Genomic DNA, 18062 nt, shown 5'->3' with positions numbered 1-18062 from the left:
CAGTTATATAAGTAATGGCTCTGAGAGGCCATTATAAAAGAGCTCTCTCAAGTACGTTCTGAATATTTTTTCTAATATTATTCAAAACATTGATAGAATCTTCTAAACCTAAACTAATTTAAGCATTAAAGAAACATTTGTTGGAATGACTCTGATGTAATTCTATAAAATTTAATATCTCTGAAGTCAGACGAGTGTAGTGTCCATCAAGATTAAACTATAACAGAAGATGAATGTCGATTTACTTGTAATCAGCATTTGTATCGGATAAAATTTTGAGTTGAGTAGGATGAAACATAATGCAAAAAATGGTAGTAACTCGTACGTGATTGCTAATTTTTTTATTGTAACATATTTATATGGCATTCCATAGAGGCTAATGCCAGTTTTGCCCAAAAACTAACATGTAATTGTAAATGAATACAGCAAGCAAAGATTAGCCAACAAGATAAAGAAAGAAGAATGCCGAGGGTCGACCTAACCCCCCTCCAACACCCAAGTTAGAGGGCATCACATTTGACATCAGCTTGATGAGCTCGGAATCGACACAAGTGGATGGGAAGAAGGTGCCTGGTCTGGGAATTCAAAGCTGGTGTCGGTGGGAGTTGGGCATCAACATCTCCGACTTTTTTTTGGTAGCGTAGGGGCTGGCAATTCATCAATGATGAGCAAGTCACAACAAATCAAGGATAACACAAGCTGCATCATCCTAGAAACCATCAATTAGTCATTCTTGAGCTGTAGTGAGAAATGGTGATGAGTTTCCAAACACATGTTGCGACAAACCACCACATGCAGCATGCAGACTATTCATTTCATCACATATACAGGGTGAAGGGAGCTGTGATATGGAATCCAGACGACCAAGTCATAAAGAAATAGCATTTAGATGATAGCTTTCCATGCCTGCTTGTGATCATAATGTTGTCATCACCAGGATAAGATCTGGCACTGGTAGGTAGTAAGCATTAATATTCTTATTAGATGAACCAGTGAATTCCTTGGCCTCGCTTGTGATCATAATGTTGTCATCACCAGTCTAATTACTCTCTGTTCACGAGTGATTAGGTTGTCAATTCGAGTCCTAATAGATTCACTTTAGCTAAAAGCATATTATACCTTGGAAATAGTCGTCTCTCCTGGGGATAATTTTTGCCCCAGCTTGTGGAACGACACAATCGAACTTCCAGGAAGTTGGTGAAAGCTGTAACAACACTATCCTCATTACTTCCATTGAACTTGCAATTGCATGTTCATTAGATTGATTATCTATTATTTGAAACATTCGTTCGTCACTTGTTTGTTTCAAAAGTTGCTCCATTCTCTATTCTTTTAAATGTTAAATGTATTTTTCCTCAAATCTAGACTTGAATAAGAATATTGTTTGTATCTGTTTTGTATCGTTGAATAAAATCATGTGCTATCATTGTTTACCAATTATTTGTTTCTCTTTGCACTCTACAATGTTTATCTCAAGTTCTTCTGAGCATGTTTCTTAGTTGTATCTATTTTTTGACTTTGAGTTTTAAAAGTGTCATTGTTTCACCATCTTCCAAGAATTTTGAGTTTTTAATTTGAGTTTCTATATATATAATATAATGTTGCCACACGAGTCACATGCAGACTATTTATTTCATCACATAAAATAAACAAAGACCAACAAATCATAAGAAAATAAGGCAGATTATTTATTTCATGACATGTACAGTGTTGAAGAAGCTGGCAATTGGACCAATGGGCACATGCATGCTGTCGAAGACTCCTCCCTTATCGGAAATGGGGCCTTGATTCCGGAACATATTTATGCTCGACGTAGATCGTATCAGAGGAAACAGACCTTCAATTTGTAGACACTCACTTGGATCTTCTTGAGCCGTGTTACGAGATGGCAATGGTGTTAAGAGTTTTTCGTAGAAAGGTTCCTCCAAAAGATAGCCAACTTTGCGGAGGGAGAGATATGCAAAGTGCTATGCGTGAGGGCGGAGGTCGAAATGCTCGAGAGAAGGTTGACGAGGATCAAAGGCTTTCTTCGCACTGCAGAGCAAAGGAGGCATGTAGATCCAGCAATGGACACCAGGGTGAGGGAGTTGAAGGATGTAAAGAACGACGCCGATGATATCATCGATCTTTGCGTCATCGAAGGTGGCAGCTTGCTGAAGAGCCGGGCATCGACGACTTTTGCGGTAAGCAATCCTTCCAGCTCGCGAAGTTCTTCTTACTTTGGATCTATCAAACACCGCTATCAAATCAGTGGTAGAATAAAAAGACTTAACGATAGACTGAAAGAGCTCACGGAAGATAGATCTATAATACCTGATGTAGAGATCGCTGAAAAAGACATCCCAATTCACCCGGTAAGATCTCGTGAGACATCTTCCATAGAGGTTAAGGCAGATATCATAGGAACCCAAATCATAGGCCCTGCCCAAAATCTGATCAAATCCATAATAGAGATCAGTGAGAATCCAACGTGTGTTGTTTTTGGGATTGTCGGGATGGGTGGGATTGGGAAGACCACTCTAGCGCGTAGGGTATTCAATGATGAAAGGATCATACAAAACTATCCGATTCGAGCATGGTTGTGCGTCACGAAGAACTATTCAGAGACTGATTTGCTCAAAGAAATGATTAGAAGCGTAGGAGGAAGTGTTGAAGGAGCCGAGAGGAGGGCGGAACTTGAACCTAGACTTGTTTCTCACTTGTTGAGAAATTTGTTTATGGTGTTTGGACGAAGTATGGAGTCGAAGATTTGTTTCTTCTCAATAGAATCTCAACTAGTGATAGAGATGTTTCTTAGTTAGAGATATTTTTTAGTTAGTTTAATATCATCAACTATAAGAGCATCATCACTAGCATTCTCAACACGATTATCTTGTTCATCTCCCATATGATTATCATGAACTATAAGTAAACGAATTGAACCCAAACTCTAAAGAATATAAATAGAGGTTTTGAGCTTCCCAACATTATCACCATTATCAAATAATTGATTTTCAAGAAACATAATATCTATGCTTCTAATAATCTTCTTGTTCACTGGATCTCATAATCTGTACCCAAACTCTTCGTGACTATATCGATTCATACTTTTACCTTATTATCAAGCTTGGACCTCTCATCTTTGGGAATATAACCAAATGCTTAACACCCAAAAACTCTCAAGTGATTATAAGATATATATTTTCCTTTCCATACTTTCTCTGGAACATCACCTTTCGGAGAAACTGATGAAGAAAGATTTATTATATCAATCATAGTTCTTATAGCCTCCCCCCAAAATAACTTAGATAACTTAGCATAGCAAAACATACACCTAATTCTTTCTTCAATAATTCTGTTTATCCTTTCTTTCATACTGTTTTGCTGAGAAGTTTTAGAAACTGTTTTATCAAGCCTGATACTATGGAACCTATAATAATTCTCAAAAGGACCCCTGTACTCGCCATCGTTATCTACTCGAACACACTTTAGTTTTCTGTTATTTTCTCTTTTAATAATGATATGAAATTCTTTGAAGACATCGAGTACCTAGTCTTTAGATTTTAAAGCAAATACCTAAACTTTTCTTCAATGAAAGTAACAAAATAAAGAGTACATCTAAGAATTCTAGTTTGCATAGTACATATATCAGTATGAATCATATCAATAATATTTGATCTTCTAGATGATGAATAAGTATGAAAGGCAACTCTATATGTTTTTATAACTAAGCAATGTTTACAAGATTTAAGAAATATACCTTGTAATCAATTATTATGTAAATATATAATTCAAGTAGTCTTGTGGCATGATTAAATAATGAATCAAGGTGTTGTCTTCTTTTCGAATTAGTTGATACATTCTAAGTCTTCTTTATTGTGTCATATAGTTGACACATCAAAAACATATAAATAATACCTTAGCATCAAGTGATCAATATCATAGTATTATATGGCCACCGCCTTAGTGTCATGTTGACCAATACCTTAATGCCATGTGGTGTCACCTTAATATCAATGCAACATAATTGTGATTAAGCCTAGGACAAACGTGCAATCGTTCTCCATAATAGGTGTCAATTATAGAAGTAATGGCTACGAGAGCCCATTATAAATGAGCTCTCTAAAGTATGTTCCAAATATTTTTCCTAATATTGTTTAAAACACTGATATAATCTACTAAATCTAAACTAATTGTGGAATGTGGTGTCCGTCAAGATTAAACTATGATAGATGCAAAAGATAAACATCCATTGACTCATAATCAACATTTGTATCGAATAATCAAAGTTTGAGTTCAGCAGGATGAAACAGAATGCGAAAAATAGTAGTAACTCATACGTGATTGTTAATTTAACACATTTATATGACATTCCACAAAGGCTAATGCCAGTTTTGCCCAAAAAGTAACATGTAACTGTAAATGAATGCAGAAAGCAAAGATTAACCAACAAGCTAAACAAAGAAGAATGTCGAGGGTCGACCTAAACCCCCGTCCAACACCCAAGTTAGAGGGCATCACATTTGACACGAGCTTGATGAGCTCGGAATCGACACAAGTGGATGGGAAGAAGGTGCCTTGTCTGGGAATCCAAAGCTGGTGTCGGTGGGAGTTGGGCATCAACATCTCCGACTTTTCTTTGGTAGCGCAGGGGGCTGGCAATTCATCAATGATGAGCGAGTCACAACAAATCAAGGATAGCACAAACTGCATCATCCTAGAGACCATCAATTAGTCATTCTTGAGCTGCAGTGAGAAATGGTGATGAGTTTCCAAAAACATGTTGCGACAAACCACCGCATGCAGCATGCAGACTATTTATTTCATCACATATGCAGGGTGAAGGGAGCTATTGTTAGAGCTAGCGCCAGGAAATTTATCACACGGTAATTTTGGTAACCCAACAAGACAATAAAACAGAAAGAATAAAAGCGAGACAAGAACATCAGAACACCAGATAATCGTGGTTCGGTCAATTGACTTTGACCTACATTCACGGACAATTACAAATGTCTTAGGAAGATGTTCCTAGACCATAAAACACCCGAAAATACTAAACAAGAAAAATCAAACTATAAGTCCAAACTATTTAACTGAGTATGGACTTAAACCAAAACAAACACTTAGATTTTTCTTGTGGTGTATCTGACTTCAAAGCCCAAGCCCTTATTTATAGTTTCAAGACGAGACAACAAGTCTGATTTTCCCGACGTGGGACTATGGGACTTGTCAAACTAACAACTGTCATATGGAATCCAGAGGACAGAGTCATAAAGAAATAGCATTTATATGAGAGCCTACCATGCCTGCCGTTGGAATCGAGAGGAAGAACAGGCTAAGATCTGGTGTAGGAATTCAAAATTAATTTAAACATCGGAGGGGAACCGTTCTAACGCAATCCTATGGGATTTAATATCTCTAGAGTCGAATGAGTATGGTATCGATCAAGGTTAAACTATGACAAATGCAAAAGATGAACCTCTATTGACTTGTAATTTATATTCGTTTCAAACAATCAAATCTTGAGTTAAACAGGATGAAACAGAAAGAAAAAATGGTAGAACACATCCGTGATTGCTAATTTTTTATTGTAGCACATTTATTTGACATTCCATAGAGGCTAATGCCAGTTTTGCTCAAAGAACTTACATGTAACTATAAATGAATGCAACAAGCAAAGACTTGCCAGCAAAATAAACAAAAAAGGGTGCCGAGAGTCGACCAAAAACCCCCACTCCATCACGCTAAGTTAGAGGGCATCACATTTGACACCAGCTTGATGAGCTCGGAATTGACACAAGAGGATGGAAAGAAGGTGCTTGGTTTTGGAAAGAGCAGTCTCGTATTTGGAACTTTCTTCGGAAAATTCACATACATCAAAATCAAGGGTGAGGCTCGACTCTGAATCGGTGGGAGTTGGGCATTAACGTCTCCAACTTTTCTTTGGTAGGGGGCATCACATTTGGCACCAGCTTTATGAGCTCGGAATTGACACTAAGAAGATGGGAAGAATCTGCCTTGGTTCTGGAAAGAGCAGTCTCGTATTTGAAACTTCATTGGGAAAATTCACATACATCAAAATCAAGGGTGAGGCTTGACTTTGAATCGGTGGGAGTCGAGCATTAACATCTCCGACTTATCTTTGATAGAAGAGTAAGGGCTGGCAATTAAACAACGACGACCAAGTCACAACCAATCAACTAGTTATTATTGAGCTGTAGAGAGAAATGGTGATGAGTTTCCAAATCTACATTCCATATTCTTTCAAATGTTTACCGATTCTTTGTTGCTCTTTGCACTCTACGATGTTTGTCTCGTAAGTTTTTCTAAGCATCTTTCTAAACATTATATATATATATATATACATATATATATGTATATATATATATATATATATATATATATATATATATATATATATATATATATATATAATGTTGCTTTATTTCATCACATAATAAACAAAGAGCAACAAGTCATAAGAAAATAAGGCAGACTATTTATTTCATAACAGTGTCAAAGAAGCAGGAAATCGGACCAATAGGTGCATACATGCTGTGGAAGACTTCTCTTACGGAAATGGGGCCCTGATTCTGATCTTATCTCTATAAATGAGGAATCAGATCTTCACTTTGGAGAAACTGCCTTAGATCTTCTTGAGCTGTGTTACGAGATGGCAATGGTGTTAGAGTTTTTCGTAGAAAGGTTCCTCGAAAAGATAACCAACTTCGCGGAGGGAGAGATATGCAAAGTGCTATACGTGGGGGCGGAGGTCAAAACTCTGGAGAGAAGGTTGACGAGGATCAAAGGCTTTCTTCGCACTGCAGAGCAAAGGAGGCATGTAGATCCGGACATGGACACCTGGGTGAGGGAGTTGAAGGATGTCATGTACGATGCTGAGGATATCATCGATCTTTGCATCTTCGAAGGTGGCAGCTTGCTGAAGAGTCGGACACCGACGGCTTTTGCGGTATGCAATCCTTCCAGCTCGCGAAGTTGTTCTTTCTTTAGACCTATCAAACACCGCCATGAAATCAGTGGTAGAATAAAAAGACTTAATGATAGACTGAAAGAGATCACGGGAGATAGATCTATAATACCTGTTGTAGAGAACGTCGAAAAAGGCCTCCCACCTCCCCCAGCAAGTTATCCTAAGACATCTTCCATAGAGGTTAAGGCAGACATCATAGGAACCCAAATCGAAGGCGCTGCCCAAAATCTGATCAACAAAATACTAGAGGTCAGTGAGAATCGAAAGTGTGTTGTTTTTGGGATTGTCGGGATGGGTGGGATTGGGAAGACCACTCTAGCGCGTAAAGTATTCAATGATGAAAGGATCATACAAAACTATCCGATTCGAGTGTGGTTGTGTGTAACGAAGAACTATTCAGAGACTGATTTGCTCAAAGAAATGATTAGAAGCGTCGGAGGAAGTGTTGAAGGAGCTGAGAGTAGAGCGGAGCTTGAACCTAAACTTGTTTCCCTCCTATCGAAAAATTTGCTTCTGGTATTAGATGATGTATGGAGTCCAGAGGTATGGGAAGATTTACTCAAGAACCCTTTGATGCATGAGGCAGCCAGTAATTGTAGGATCGTAGTCACCACTAGAGACGAAAACGTGGCAAGAAATTTGGGAGACAATGTTCATCATGTTGAGAAAATGGATGAAGAGTGTGGCTGGGAATTGCTGTGGAAGACGGTTTGGGATAATAGAGAGAAGGGCGATAGTTCTATATTCAAAGAAATTGGAACTAAAATGGTTCAAAAATGTGATGGACTTCCTCTCGCAATCAAGGTTCTTGCGGGGGTTTTAAGATCCAAGAAAAGTACGATGGAGTGGGAGTGGGTTCTCAGAAGTGATCTATGGAAGATGAAGAAGCTCGATGAGAATGTACTGGGGGTTTTGTTCTTGAGTTATGAAGATTTACCTTCTCATCTTAAGCAGTGCTTTCTGCATTGCTCTTTGTTTCCCGACAAGGCTGATATGTACCGTAAGGATCTTATCCGGCTTTGGGTGGCTGAAGGTTTCACAGAGGAGAACGGAGAACTATCGATGGAAGAGATTGCCGAGGGTTATTACGAGGACTTGATCTGGCGAAACCTACTGCAGGTGGATCCTACCTTTGTAGACGGCAGCAGATGCACCATGCATGATCTTTTGAGATCGCTTGCTCAGTCCTTGATCCAAGGAGAGGGTGTCTATGCCAGTGATCTCCAATCATTGAATTCGGACCCATTAACTAAGCTTCGTCGATTGTCAACATCAAACATAGGGGAGAGGATACAGCTCCCCGACAGAATCGTTGAAGAGAAGTGTTTAAGATCTTTGCTCATCTTTGATAGCCCTCGTGCCCGTACAATTGGAGATGATCTGTTTAAAATGCTAAGGAAGCTGAGAGTCCTGCTTCTGAACGACACATCCATCGAGAGTCTTCCCGAGTCCATCGGAGAACTATCACATCTTAGGCACTTGGATCTTGATCGAACAAAGATACGGGGGATCCCCGAGTCTGTGGGGGGCCTTGGGAATCTGCAAACTTTGAGCGTCTCGGGCTGCAAATCCATGAGGAAACTTCCGAAGACCATCACGAAGCTGTACAATCTACAATGTCTTCGACTGCAGGACACTCCATTAACATCCTTGCCAAAGGGAATGGGGTCACTGATAAATCTCAGCGAGCTTGACGCGTTCATCGTCAGCAATGATGGTGACTTGAAGGAGCTGCAACCTTTGTCCAAGCTGAGGTCTCTGAGCGTATACAGGTTGGATAGGGCAACAACAACAGGAGAATCCGTACTTGCCAACAAATCTTTTCTCAGGCAATTGCATCTATTCTGCATGAGTCAAGATCGAGCGCAACGTACCGCGGAGCAAACCCAAAGAGCTCGGAAGATATGCCACGGACTCTGTCCCCCACCGAGCCTGCAGTATCTTTCTATCAAATTCTTTCCCGGTAATTGTTTTCCGAGATGGATGATGTTGTCTTCCCTCGACACTGCTTTCCCCCGGCTGTCATACTTGAGCATTCATGATCTTCCATCGTGCTGCGAGCTTCCTCCACTAGGCCTGCTTCCAGAGCTAAAGTTCCTATCCATTAATGGGGCAAATGCAATCATAACCATCGGTGCTGAATTCCTCGGCGATCGCCAGAGTTTACAGGGATTTCGGGCATTTCCCATGCTTGAGGTAATGCAATTCATAAACATGCCCAACTGGACAAAATGGTTGACATCAGCGACATCAGTGCAAGAGAAAACCTCGCTTGCACGGATTGGAAGGCGTCTGCCCCGTTCAGCGACTATCCGCCGAGCAATACCAGATTCAAGTCCAGATCCGAGGCAGCCACGATCTGAGCTAGATCTGGTCGGGAGTCGAGACATTCATTTTACCAACTCCGACCTGTCACGTCATCAAAATCCTGTCAGCCTTCCGACAAGCGAGTCCCCCGCTGATGATAGCAGACGCAGCAGCCATCGTAAGCTGCTCCCTAATCTGAAGGAGCTCTGGCTCGTCGACTGTCCCAAGCTGGGAGCTCTTCCGGGAGGCCTTTGCCCGACCAACTTGAAATTACTCTACAAGGAGCGCACTCACAGCATCGTAGAAATCAAGAACCTCGACTTTTTGACTGACAACCTCTCTCTCAAGCATAACCACAGCTTGCGGCGTATATCAAATCTCCCCTCGCTGAAGCATCTGCAAGTGGATGACTGCCCGAGCTTGGAGTACGTGGGAGATCTGGCTGGCCTGCAACACCTGGAATTGTCTTGTCCACCACCAGCGGAGTGCCTGCCGCCATGGCTGTCGGATCTCGTGGAGCAGCAGCAAAGTTTCAGAAAGCTTGAGCTGCAGTGCAGCTTGCCATTGTTGAAGAGGTGTCTCGTGGGCGAGGTCAACTGGGAGATCATCCGCCAAATACCGGAGGTCAGGATTCGGGCCATCGATGCCAACGAGTTCATTTGGTATAACAAGGATCCATACATGTACGACACCAACGTAGGTTCAGCATGAGCAGAGTCGCCGTCTCTGTAAGTCGTGTTCTTCTTCTCATTCCGGTTGCCTTGCGTGCTTTTTTTGGTTCACACGGACGCCAACTTCTTCTTTCTTCCAGGATTACTCGGCAGTCTTGTGCTTGGTCTATCAGACAAATTAGTCGTCGTCGTCGTCTGTGTATGGTGTGTCATACGCTTTCCTCTGTTCCGAATGGCTTGTTTGCATTTAATTTTTGCTTCACATGTATGGTCTCAACTTTTCTTTTGCAGGATCGATCAGAAGTCTCTTTAATTGTACAGTTCACTTCCCTTACCATTTGTGCTTGAAGCTATTTGGCAGTTTGAAAGCGATGTGCTTTTTCTTCTTTTTCCTTTTAACTTAAATGTGTGCTTGGACCATAATATCTATTTGCTTTCAATGAAAGAAAAAGAAAAAAAAAGCTATTACCTACGAAGACATCTCTTTGTATCACTTTGAACCAAGTGAAGTTTTCATCTTGATCTTGCATCGATAAGCATGCTGTTGCTTTTATGACAATCATTTATTTGATCTTCTATTCAAAGGCATGTTATCTACTGCAGACATTGACAAATAAAAATTTGGTCGACAAAATCTCCATCACAACCGTATGCATCAGATGGGTCCTCAACTAATCTTCCATTGCAAGGACGATAACCAAAACACAGAAAGAAAACAAGGATTAAAACGTAAAGAACTGGCAATCCAACATGAAGCTCCATACCAAGAAACATCACCCGTAAAACTTCTGAGCGATATCTTCATTCATTTCTTGAAAAGTCCTCTACACTTCATGAAGCTCAGTAACTTTCACAAACACAAAACAAGGATGGAAGAGAAAAAGAAAATGCAGAACAAAATAACATAATGATTCTCAGCATTGCTCTGCCAAAAATACATTTGGACAATAAATAAACCAAGCTGTAATTGCTAGAGTTTATAAAAGAAAATATCCCAATCATATCACTCACTGTCCCAGGAACATAATTTAATTTCTTCACTCCAGAAAACCCGATCAAGCACAGGGTGAAAATTGGTACAACTCATGGATGATCGCCAATGTCTGATCATAACACATTTATTTGACAGTCCAAAGAGGCTTTATGCTAGTCTTGCTCAAAGAACCTCCAACTAACTGTAAATGAGTATAGCTAGTAGTTTAATTCCATTTTGAACTCACCGAAGCTATGCATGCTTTAACAACTCCACTATCTCCGTGACTTCTTCGGCCTAATACGACGCAGAGCCATATATGTCACAGCCGCTGAGAGGGAGTACCTAAACATAGCAGACAATCAATGTCAATTAGATATGAACTAGCAGGTGTGATCAACATGAGCATATAAATGATTATAAATATGAAGATAGAAAATTCTGTTCAGATCATAGACATAACTCCACTAACTCGGAAATTCATATTGGCTAAAATGGTTGCATAATTGCCACCCATACCTTGTAAATCTCCAAATAAAAACTAGGTCATCAAACTCACATACCATGTAAATGTATAATTCAAGTGGTCTTGAGGCATGACTGAATGACGGATCAAGGTGTTGACATCTTTTGGGATTGGATAAGGATTGCTTGCGCTGACATCTTCATTGATGTCTTCAATATAAAGAGTATTATCTGGGACACCACATGCTCGAGCAATCATTGCAACATCGACATAAAACCACTGACCAGTGCTGGGATCATTCTCCGGAACAAATATGCTAGGTTTCTCACTTCCTCGAACTACACCAATAACACGTGTGGGAGCCGTGCTATTCTCTTCCACCTGCAAGGTCATAGTTGCCAAATCAGATAGCAGAAGAAAAAAGCTGTAGATGGCATGTTATAAATGTCAACTATACTTAGAGAACAATTTTTATGTTTAGCCTTTGAATTATTTTTATCTAAAACATCATTTTGATCTTGGCTGAAATATAATCTGAGATGGTCAACTTCATAGGTGTTGGGCACCAACATAAAAATATGTGAATCATGAGCGTTATTTTTCCTTCAGCAAGTAAGAGACTGGCCCTTATTATTATCTAAGCCAGCATGAACATTAAATTCCAACATGTCAGCAAGTATGTCTATTATGTAAATATGGCAAAACAGTATGACTCAAAACACATGATCATGCATCTAATTTATTAAGAAGAAAAAGAAACAATTGAGTAAAAAGCATAAAATAGAATATTATGCTACATTTACTTATTATGATGGTGCCTTAAACATAGACACGTGGAACATTTTGTAAATTTGCAAGGAGAGAAGTATGCTCAATAACATTGTGATGGATAAACCCATTGCTTAGACTTCACAGACGGAAAAATTCGAAAACAAAGAATTTGATACGCATCCAGATTTCTTGAATGTATCTGGCTGGGCAATAGCATCCAGAATCAATTCGCTCAGTCACATAGGACTCCAAGTCATAGTGTCAATCACACTGTATGGTTCAACAAACTGAAGAAATGGTACTCTAACAAGGTGAGATCCCCTTAAGGCAGAAAAGGATGGTGGAGGCCAATGAATCAGATAAAGAGAGAAGGCCACAGATCTCATAATGCATTAGTTGTAATAAAAGTCTTCTAAAACCTTGTTATACAAAACATATAACAGAATTATGACCTCATATCTCAATTAACACACTTGCTTAGGCTAACTCAGACAACTCAAGCCTAGCCTCCCCAAAAGAAGGAAAAAAGAAAAAGAAAAACTGCCTGCCCCTGCAGCACTCTCTTTAACCTAGTGTTTCTGCCGTTGAATTTTTGTCGTCAACTTTCTGTGGTGGGTCATGTTTCCTCTCCCCCACATGTCCTCTCCTTTCTGTTTCCTTATCTCTCCTCTTTCCTCCCTCTTCTTTCTCCCCTCTATGGAGGGTGCTCCGCAGCGGCTGACATCATCTCTTCTCTTCTCCTCCCCTTTTCCCATGGTGAGCAACCCCCGCAACATCTCTTTTCTCCACAGCCAAGTTCGGGTCATTCTTTTGTAAGGTAGGTTTCTTGCTATGGTTGGACAAGTGCCAAGGCAAGGCTGGCGCATTAGTGCCTCTGGTAATAGCTGACCCTGATGCCTTATAAGCCTGGAATTTTTCTGATCATTGTATTTCCTATATGAACTTAGAATACCAGTCCAATAAGGGGTATCTAGCATCGAAGACATACAAAACATAATGCTCTAAGTATGACTCATAATACAGGTATAAACGCTCCTGTTTTTGTGCAATGTAAGTTTAGATCCAAATAATAACGCAAATTTATGAAATATAAGTCAATGAGTTTTCTATAATTATATATATTATTAGCAAAAAGGCATTCGTTAGTGAAGGAGAAATGGAAGAGGGATCAACAACAGAAAAAGAGAAGAAAAGCAGTAGACAACTAGACATATTTACATTATACTGAAATATTTGTGAAAAGGTTGTACAAGAACAGATTCATTCAATATCTGAGAAAGAGCATAAGATTCATTTATGGGCTGCAACAAATTATCGTGTGCAGTTTAAAAAACTATGACAGGTAGAAGCTATATGGAATATATTCTGAACTTGAAACTTGTAAATCATAATATTAATACAGTTAAGAATAAAAGAACTTGCTGTAGGAAACAGAACAATAAACAAAGGGGTGCCATCGACTGTCACATCACATACTTTTCAATTAAAAAATGACATTGACATCAGCATAAACCAAAAGTTGACTTGCAAACACCTTTGTGACTGAGGGTTCCTTAGACCAAAACTTCCACCATGCACTTCCTTCATTTTGCTTTGCATCTACTATTTCTGGACTTGAGGATCTGTCAGATTTCTCTGAATTTTCTAACTTTTTCCGCCAACCACGAGGGACCCATCCTCTGTTAACTAGGACAGGAAGCTGCACACTGACAGAAAATTTCTTAAAGATTTATGTGGGCAATGTTTCTTTCAGCAATCAAATATCTGTCAAGAATGATTATTCTAACAGTGAAGAATAATTAGAAGTAATTCTTTACTGGTGATCAATATTCACCTCAATCATGTATCATATCATACAATTTTGTTTCATAAAATTTATTCAGTAAGACCACAATAAGAAATTGCACAAATCAATCTCATAATGAAGGATTTTAAAAAAATAAAATACATTAAAAGTGACCCAGCATATAAATATTCTAACTCATAGTAGGATTTCAGTCCTCTACCTGTATCACTACAGAAGACTTTACCAAATGATAGAAGCCTGTAGCATTCAGTAAAAGTAGAGGCAATTTAACACCATAATGTAGACGTTATGACATAGGCAACTGATTCCCTTAACTGTTCAGAATCTGATGATCAATTTAAATCTTCCATAGCATTTATCTTAAGAACACAAATACTCCGAAAGAGAGTGCACAATTATAAGATAATTTGGAACCACATAGCCATTAATTCGGAAAAGGTTTTTTTTTTTTAATAGCTGTTGTTAATTGCATTTTCTTACACATGAGATGCACAGATTTTCCATCTTATATGTGTCTCTTATAATGGTTCAGGTGTGAAGTACTTCCATATCTCCAACTGATTGCTTTGTTAGCTCGTTACTTGTAACAGTTATTCTATTATGAGACAGGCAACAAATTGTCTTTATTATTCACATTTGAAAATATCAAATGCAATGGTATACAGAATTCATCTAAAAAACAGACATCTCAGAAGTGACACATGCCACACAACATATGACATTACTTGGAATAACATAACTGTTAATTCTCAAAGTTACTTTTCATGTTTCAACTTGTGTAAATATCTTCATTTCACATATTAGTTGCACTAAGGATTCAAATCTCAGTTTGGTATTGATATTTGTGACCTACTAGATCAGTATGGTACCAATAAATTGGATTAGGCCAAACTGTACCAACCGATTTTACTGAATAAAATAATAAAAAGTAAAAAAAATGAATAGTATTACACTTATATGTTTGAATACCGGCATCTAGTCAGATTAATAAATACCAGTCAGTACCAATCCGTATAGTCGAGATTTAAAACCATAAATTGCATAAATCCTCTACCTCAAATGTCTTTCCAACAAAGGTTATTCATATGTTTCAATAGTGCTACTAGCTTGATGCTACCAATGGGTCAACATACTAGATTTTGCTCGCAATTGTCAAAGGTGACTCTCAACACAGAGATGTAAATGATTAAGAACAATTGTAGTACCAAGCAGTGTTCCCAAGGTTTCTTCAACTTGAGTAAACCAAGAGAAGTGTGACTCATCAAGGAAATGGACACAAGAATTTTGTGCAGAAACTGAACACGTCCTTTTTGGCATTGTGACATTGACAAGCATAATATACTGTCACAGACACAGATAATATGGAGCATAAATTGCACCATCAAATTTAAAAAGGAAAACAATGAATATATTCAGTAGTAAGATGGTGACTCACGTTGATCATGAATCAAATTTGATGCCACATGCATAAAGGCTTGTATATAATTGTATGACTATACATATGAGCTAGAATTAAAAAGAGGATCTTATTTCTCCAAGTTACAAATCCCCATCCTAATCGTGCTAAACTAGCATTTACATCTTGAAACTAAATTCTTATAAATGCCACAAAAGCAAACCATAGCAGTAGCTATGCAAGTCACTTGGGACAATAATAAGCATTAAGATGACTAGGCAACCCTGGACTATAGCAGCAACACTTTTCATGCCAATGAACATATTAAAGAAACTTTATGGCTGTATGCAAGCTTAGACATGTATGTGGACATTTGGCAACATAGTAAAGTACTATGTTTATATTTAAAGATGCCTTCAAAAGCTTAAATCGATAAACTATGCGGAAGAAAAAGCATAACTAACACTTGTTAAAGAATATAACATTGATCTACATGAACCCTATTTGGAAACATTTAGTTTCATTCTGGGACAATTTTAATTTAGATTCTAGCCCTTTGCCTAACTGATCAAGTTACATACTCAAACCAGTGTGATCGTATCTTGTACGGTGCTACATATAGCCATAATATTTTATTTGCATTACATTTATCAGTTATAATCAGTGTCTAGACCTGAGCTCAATGGTATAAGAAATCCATGTAGCCAACCTTAAATTGTTGTTACTGTAATCAATTCTTGATCACAAAAAAAAGGCATATATTCCAATCTAAATGGGTTAGATCATGAGTTTAATAAATTGCATCTATATTGTTGAATTCGCTGCTAACTTTCCTTTATATTATTCAGTTGTACATCCAACAGCGACAACCCAGATCACATCCAACAGAGAAACTTAAGATTACAATTAAGGACATCCAATAGAACAAAAAACATATACATATAAGTGCATTTAATCCAAGAACTTACCTTCCAGGCCCAGTTATCCTTGGAATCAAAGGAGTAATAACATAAAACCCATTTTCTGTCACTCCTGATATGCTTCTAGACCGAGGACCGATATATACTGACTTGCTCTCATCAAAATCACCTTCACAGATAACCTTCCTAAACTCTAAAGAATCGAAGTCATGATCTGAGGAAGATAGCTCGTTCCACTTTAACGGTTCCATCTCCAGTCTTTTCCTCCTGTAATCCAACATTTCTATCTGAAACAAACAGAGAAATAGAAAAAAACACATCAAAATCTTATCTTTATAGTTCAGCAAAAGTGGCAATCCTATGGGAACCATCATAAAGGAGCTGCTGACCTTCTCCTGTCTTCTGAAGAGCTGCCAGGTTCCCAGGCCAAAAGTGATGGCGCCCGGAAGGAAGAGCAGAGCTTTGGACCATTTCCCCCTTTCTTTCTCTGGAACAACATAAAGATGGCCACCAGAGAAAATTCTTTATATTTCAACTAAGAAAAAGAATGAAGAAGACGTCCATCAAACCCTATATAAGATCGACCAAGCAAAGGAAAATACCGAAAAAAAAAAAAAGATTCCATCAACTGTACTAATCCATTAGTTGAAGCTTTGGACCATTTCTCTATTTCTTTCACCAAAATAACATCAAGATGGCCATTTAAAATACTTCTTCAAATTCCTATCAAGATGAGGATCAATGCTGTACCAGTGATGGACCAAGCAAAGGAAAGTGGGAGGAAGGTATCAGTTGGTTATACTACTCCATTCCTTAATACAATGAGCCAGTTCCACCTTTCGCTCGAACAACACCAGGATGGCCATTTAACGAATTGCTTAATATTTCAACCAAGAAAAAGAAAACGAAGAAACTTCTTGTATTCGTGTATTCGTGTGCGACCAGACAAAGGAAAGGGGGGGAGAGAACGATTCAATCGATTACACCACTACTCGATGTCCTTAGAGCTTCGGACAATATATCCCTTTCTGTCGCTAAAACATCATTAAGGTGGCCATTTGAGAAACTTCTTGGAGGGTCAATCAAATCTCGAATAAGTGATGAGCCCAGCAAGGGAAAGAGAAGAGAATGATTCGGTTGTACTACTCCCTGTCGTTGGTTTTGGACCATTTCCCCCTTTCCTTCGCTATAGAAGATCGCTAATGGAGAGGGAGTCAAACCTTGTGCTTGAGATCCGGATGAAGCGGCAGCGAAAGTCGGCGGTGGCGGCGGTGCGTGAGACGAAGAGAAGGCGGAGAGAGGAGTTAGTCTCGGGCTCGAAAGAACCGAGAGAAGAGATCGCCTTAGTCTTAGGGTTTTGGAGAGAGATGCCGCCATGTGGAAGAAGAACGACGCATCGCCTACGCTCACGATGTGTTCGACTTGGGGACGCAACACAAGCATGACCTTCTTGAAGGCTTCAATCTCAGGATTGAACCAATTGCAACGCAATTCGAGTCCCAACGGAGTCCGATTTGCCCACTTGATTGACATTTTTCCCATAACCTTTCTTTATAACCAAGGTTTGTTATTTTATCATATAATATTAATTACATAATGACAATTAATATCTTTTATTAGCTACTTAAGACATATTGATTTCAAGCATAATGTTTGATAATATTTGATAAATTACATAATTTATCATGAATGACCTATTTTGTATATGGTTTATTAATTATTAATATTGAGAATAATATTTTTATCATTAGTTGTTAATTACATAACTAATCATGAATTAA

General features: G+C 38.7%; 2 protein-coding genes across 3 annotated transcripts; one reads left to right on the top strand and one right to left on the bottom strand.

Annotated features, from left to right (window-relative positions):
* Window positions 1–1704: 1704 nt before the first annotated feature.
* LOC135598386 (putative disease resistance protein RGA3) lies at window positions 1705–10373 on the top strand. Of its 2 annotated transcripts, XM_065092093.1 has the most exons (3): window positions 1705–2183; window positions 6494–10005; window positions 10089–10372. In XM_065092093.1, exon 2 carries the CDS (start codon window positions 6653–6655, stop codon window positions 9986–9988), a length of 3336 nt encoding a protein of 1111 aa, XP_064948165.1. In that variant the 5' UTR covers window positions 1705–2183; window positions 6494–6652; the 3' UTR covers window positions 9989–10005; window positions 10089–10372. The 2 variants fall into 2 exon arrangements, with proteins under 2 accessions (XP_064948165.1, XP_064948164.1); XM_065092092.1 differs by having other exon boundaries at window positions 1706–2183; window positions 6494–10373.
* A 336-nt stretch (window positions 10374–10709) lies between these two features.
* Window positions 10710–17728, bottom strand: LOC135598385 (surfeit locus protein 1-like). Its single transcript, XM_065092091.1, has 6 exons — window positions 17502–17728; window positions 16671–16768; window positions 16330–16568; window positions 13693–13864; window positions 11485–11768; window positions 10710–11266 (listed from the first exon to the last, which is right to left on the bottom strand). The coding sequence occupies exons 1-6, from the start codon at window positions 17722–17724 to the stop codon at window positions 11197–11199; spliced, it is 1086 nt and encodes a 361-aa protein (XP_064948163.1). The 5' UTR covers window positions 17725–17728; the 3' UTR covers window positions 10710–11196.
* Window positions 17729–18062: the final 334 nt, after the last annotated feature.

Source organism: Musa acuminata, chromosome BXJ2-1 (genome assembly GCF_036884655.1).
Source record: "Musa acuminata AAA Group cultivar baxijiao chromosome BXJ2-1, Cavendish_Baxijiao_AAA, whole genome shotgun sequence".
In the NCBI taxonomy this organism is placed as follows: Eukaryota; Viridiplantae; Streptophyta; class Magnoliopsida; order Zingiberales; family Musaceae; genus Musa; species Musa acuminata.
The sequence above is the reverse complement of the archived record's forward strand: the minus strand, read 5'-3'. Positions and strand labels throughout refer to the sequence as shown.

What these genes read in the sequence shown, in the direction of transcription:
- LOC135598386 (XM_065092092.1), top strand. Translation starts at nt 6,653, where the DNA reads ATGGCAATGGTGTTAGAGTTTTTCGTAGAAAGGTTCCTCGAAAAGATA.
- LOC135598385 (XM_065092091.1), bottom strand. Translation starts at nt 17,724, where the DNA reads ATGCTTGTGTTGCGTCCCCAAGTCGAACACATCGTGAGCGTAGGCGAT. An exon ending in ATCCGGATCTCAAGCACAAG is followed by an intron (nt 16,769 to 17,501) that starts GTTTGACTCCCT and finishes ATGTTGTTCCAG; the next exon opens with AGAAAGAAAGGGGGAAATGG. An exon ending in AGGATAACTGGGCCTGGAAG is followed by an intron (nt 13,865 to 16,329) that starts GTAAGTTCTTGG and finishes ATTTTCTGTCAG; the next exon opens with TGTGCAGCTTCCTGTCCTAG.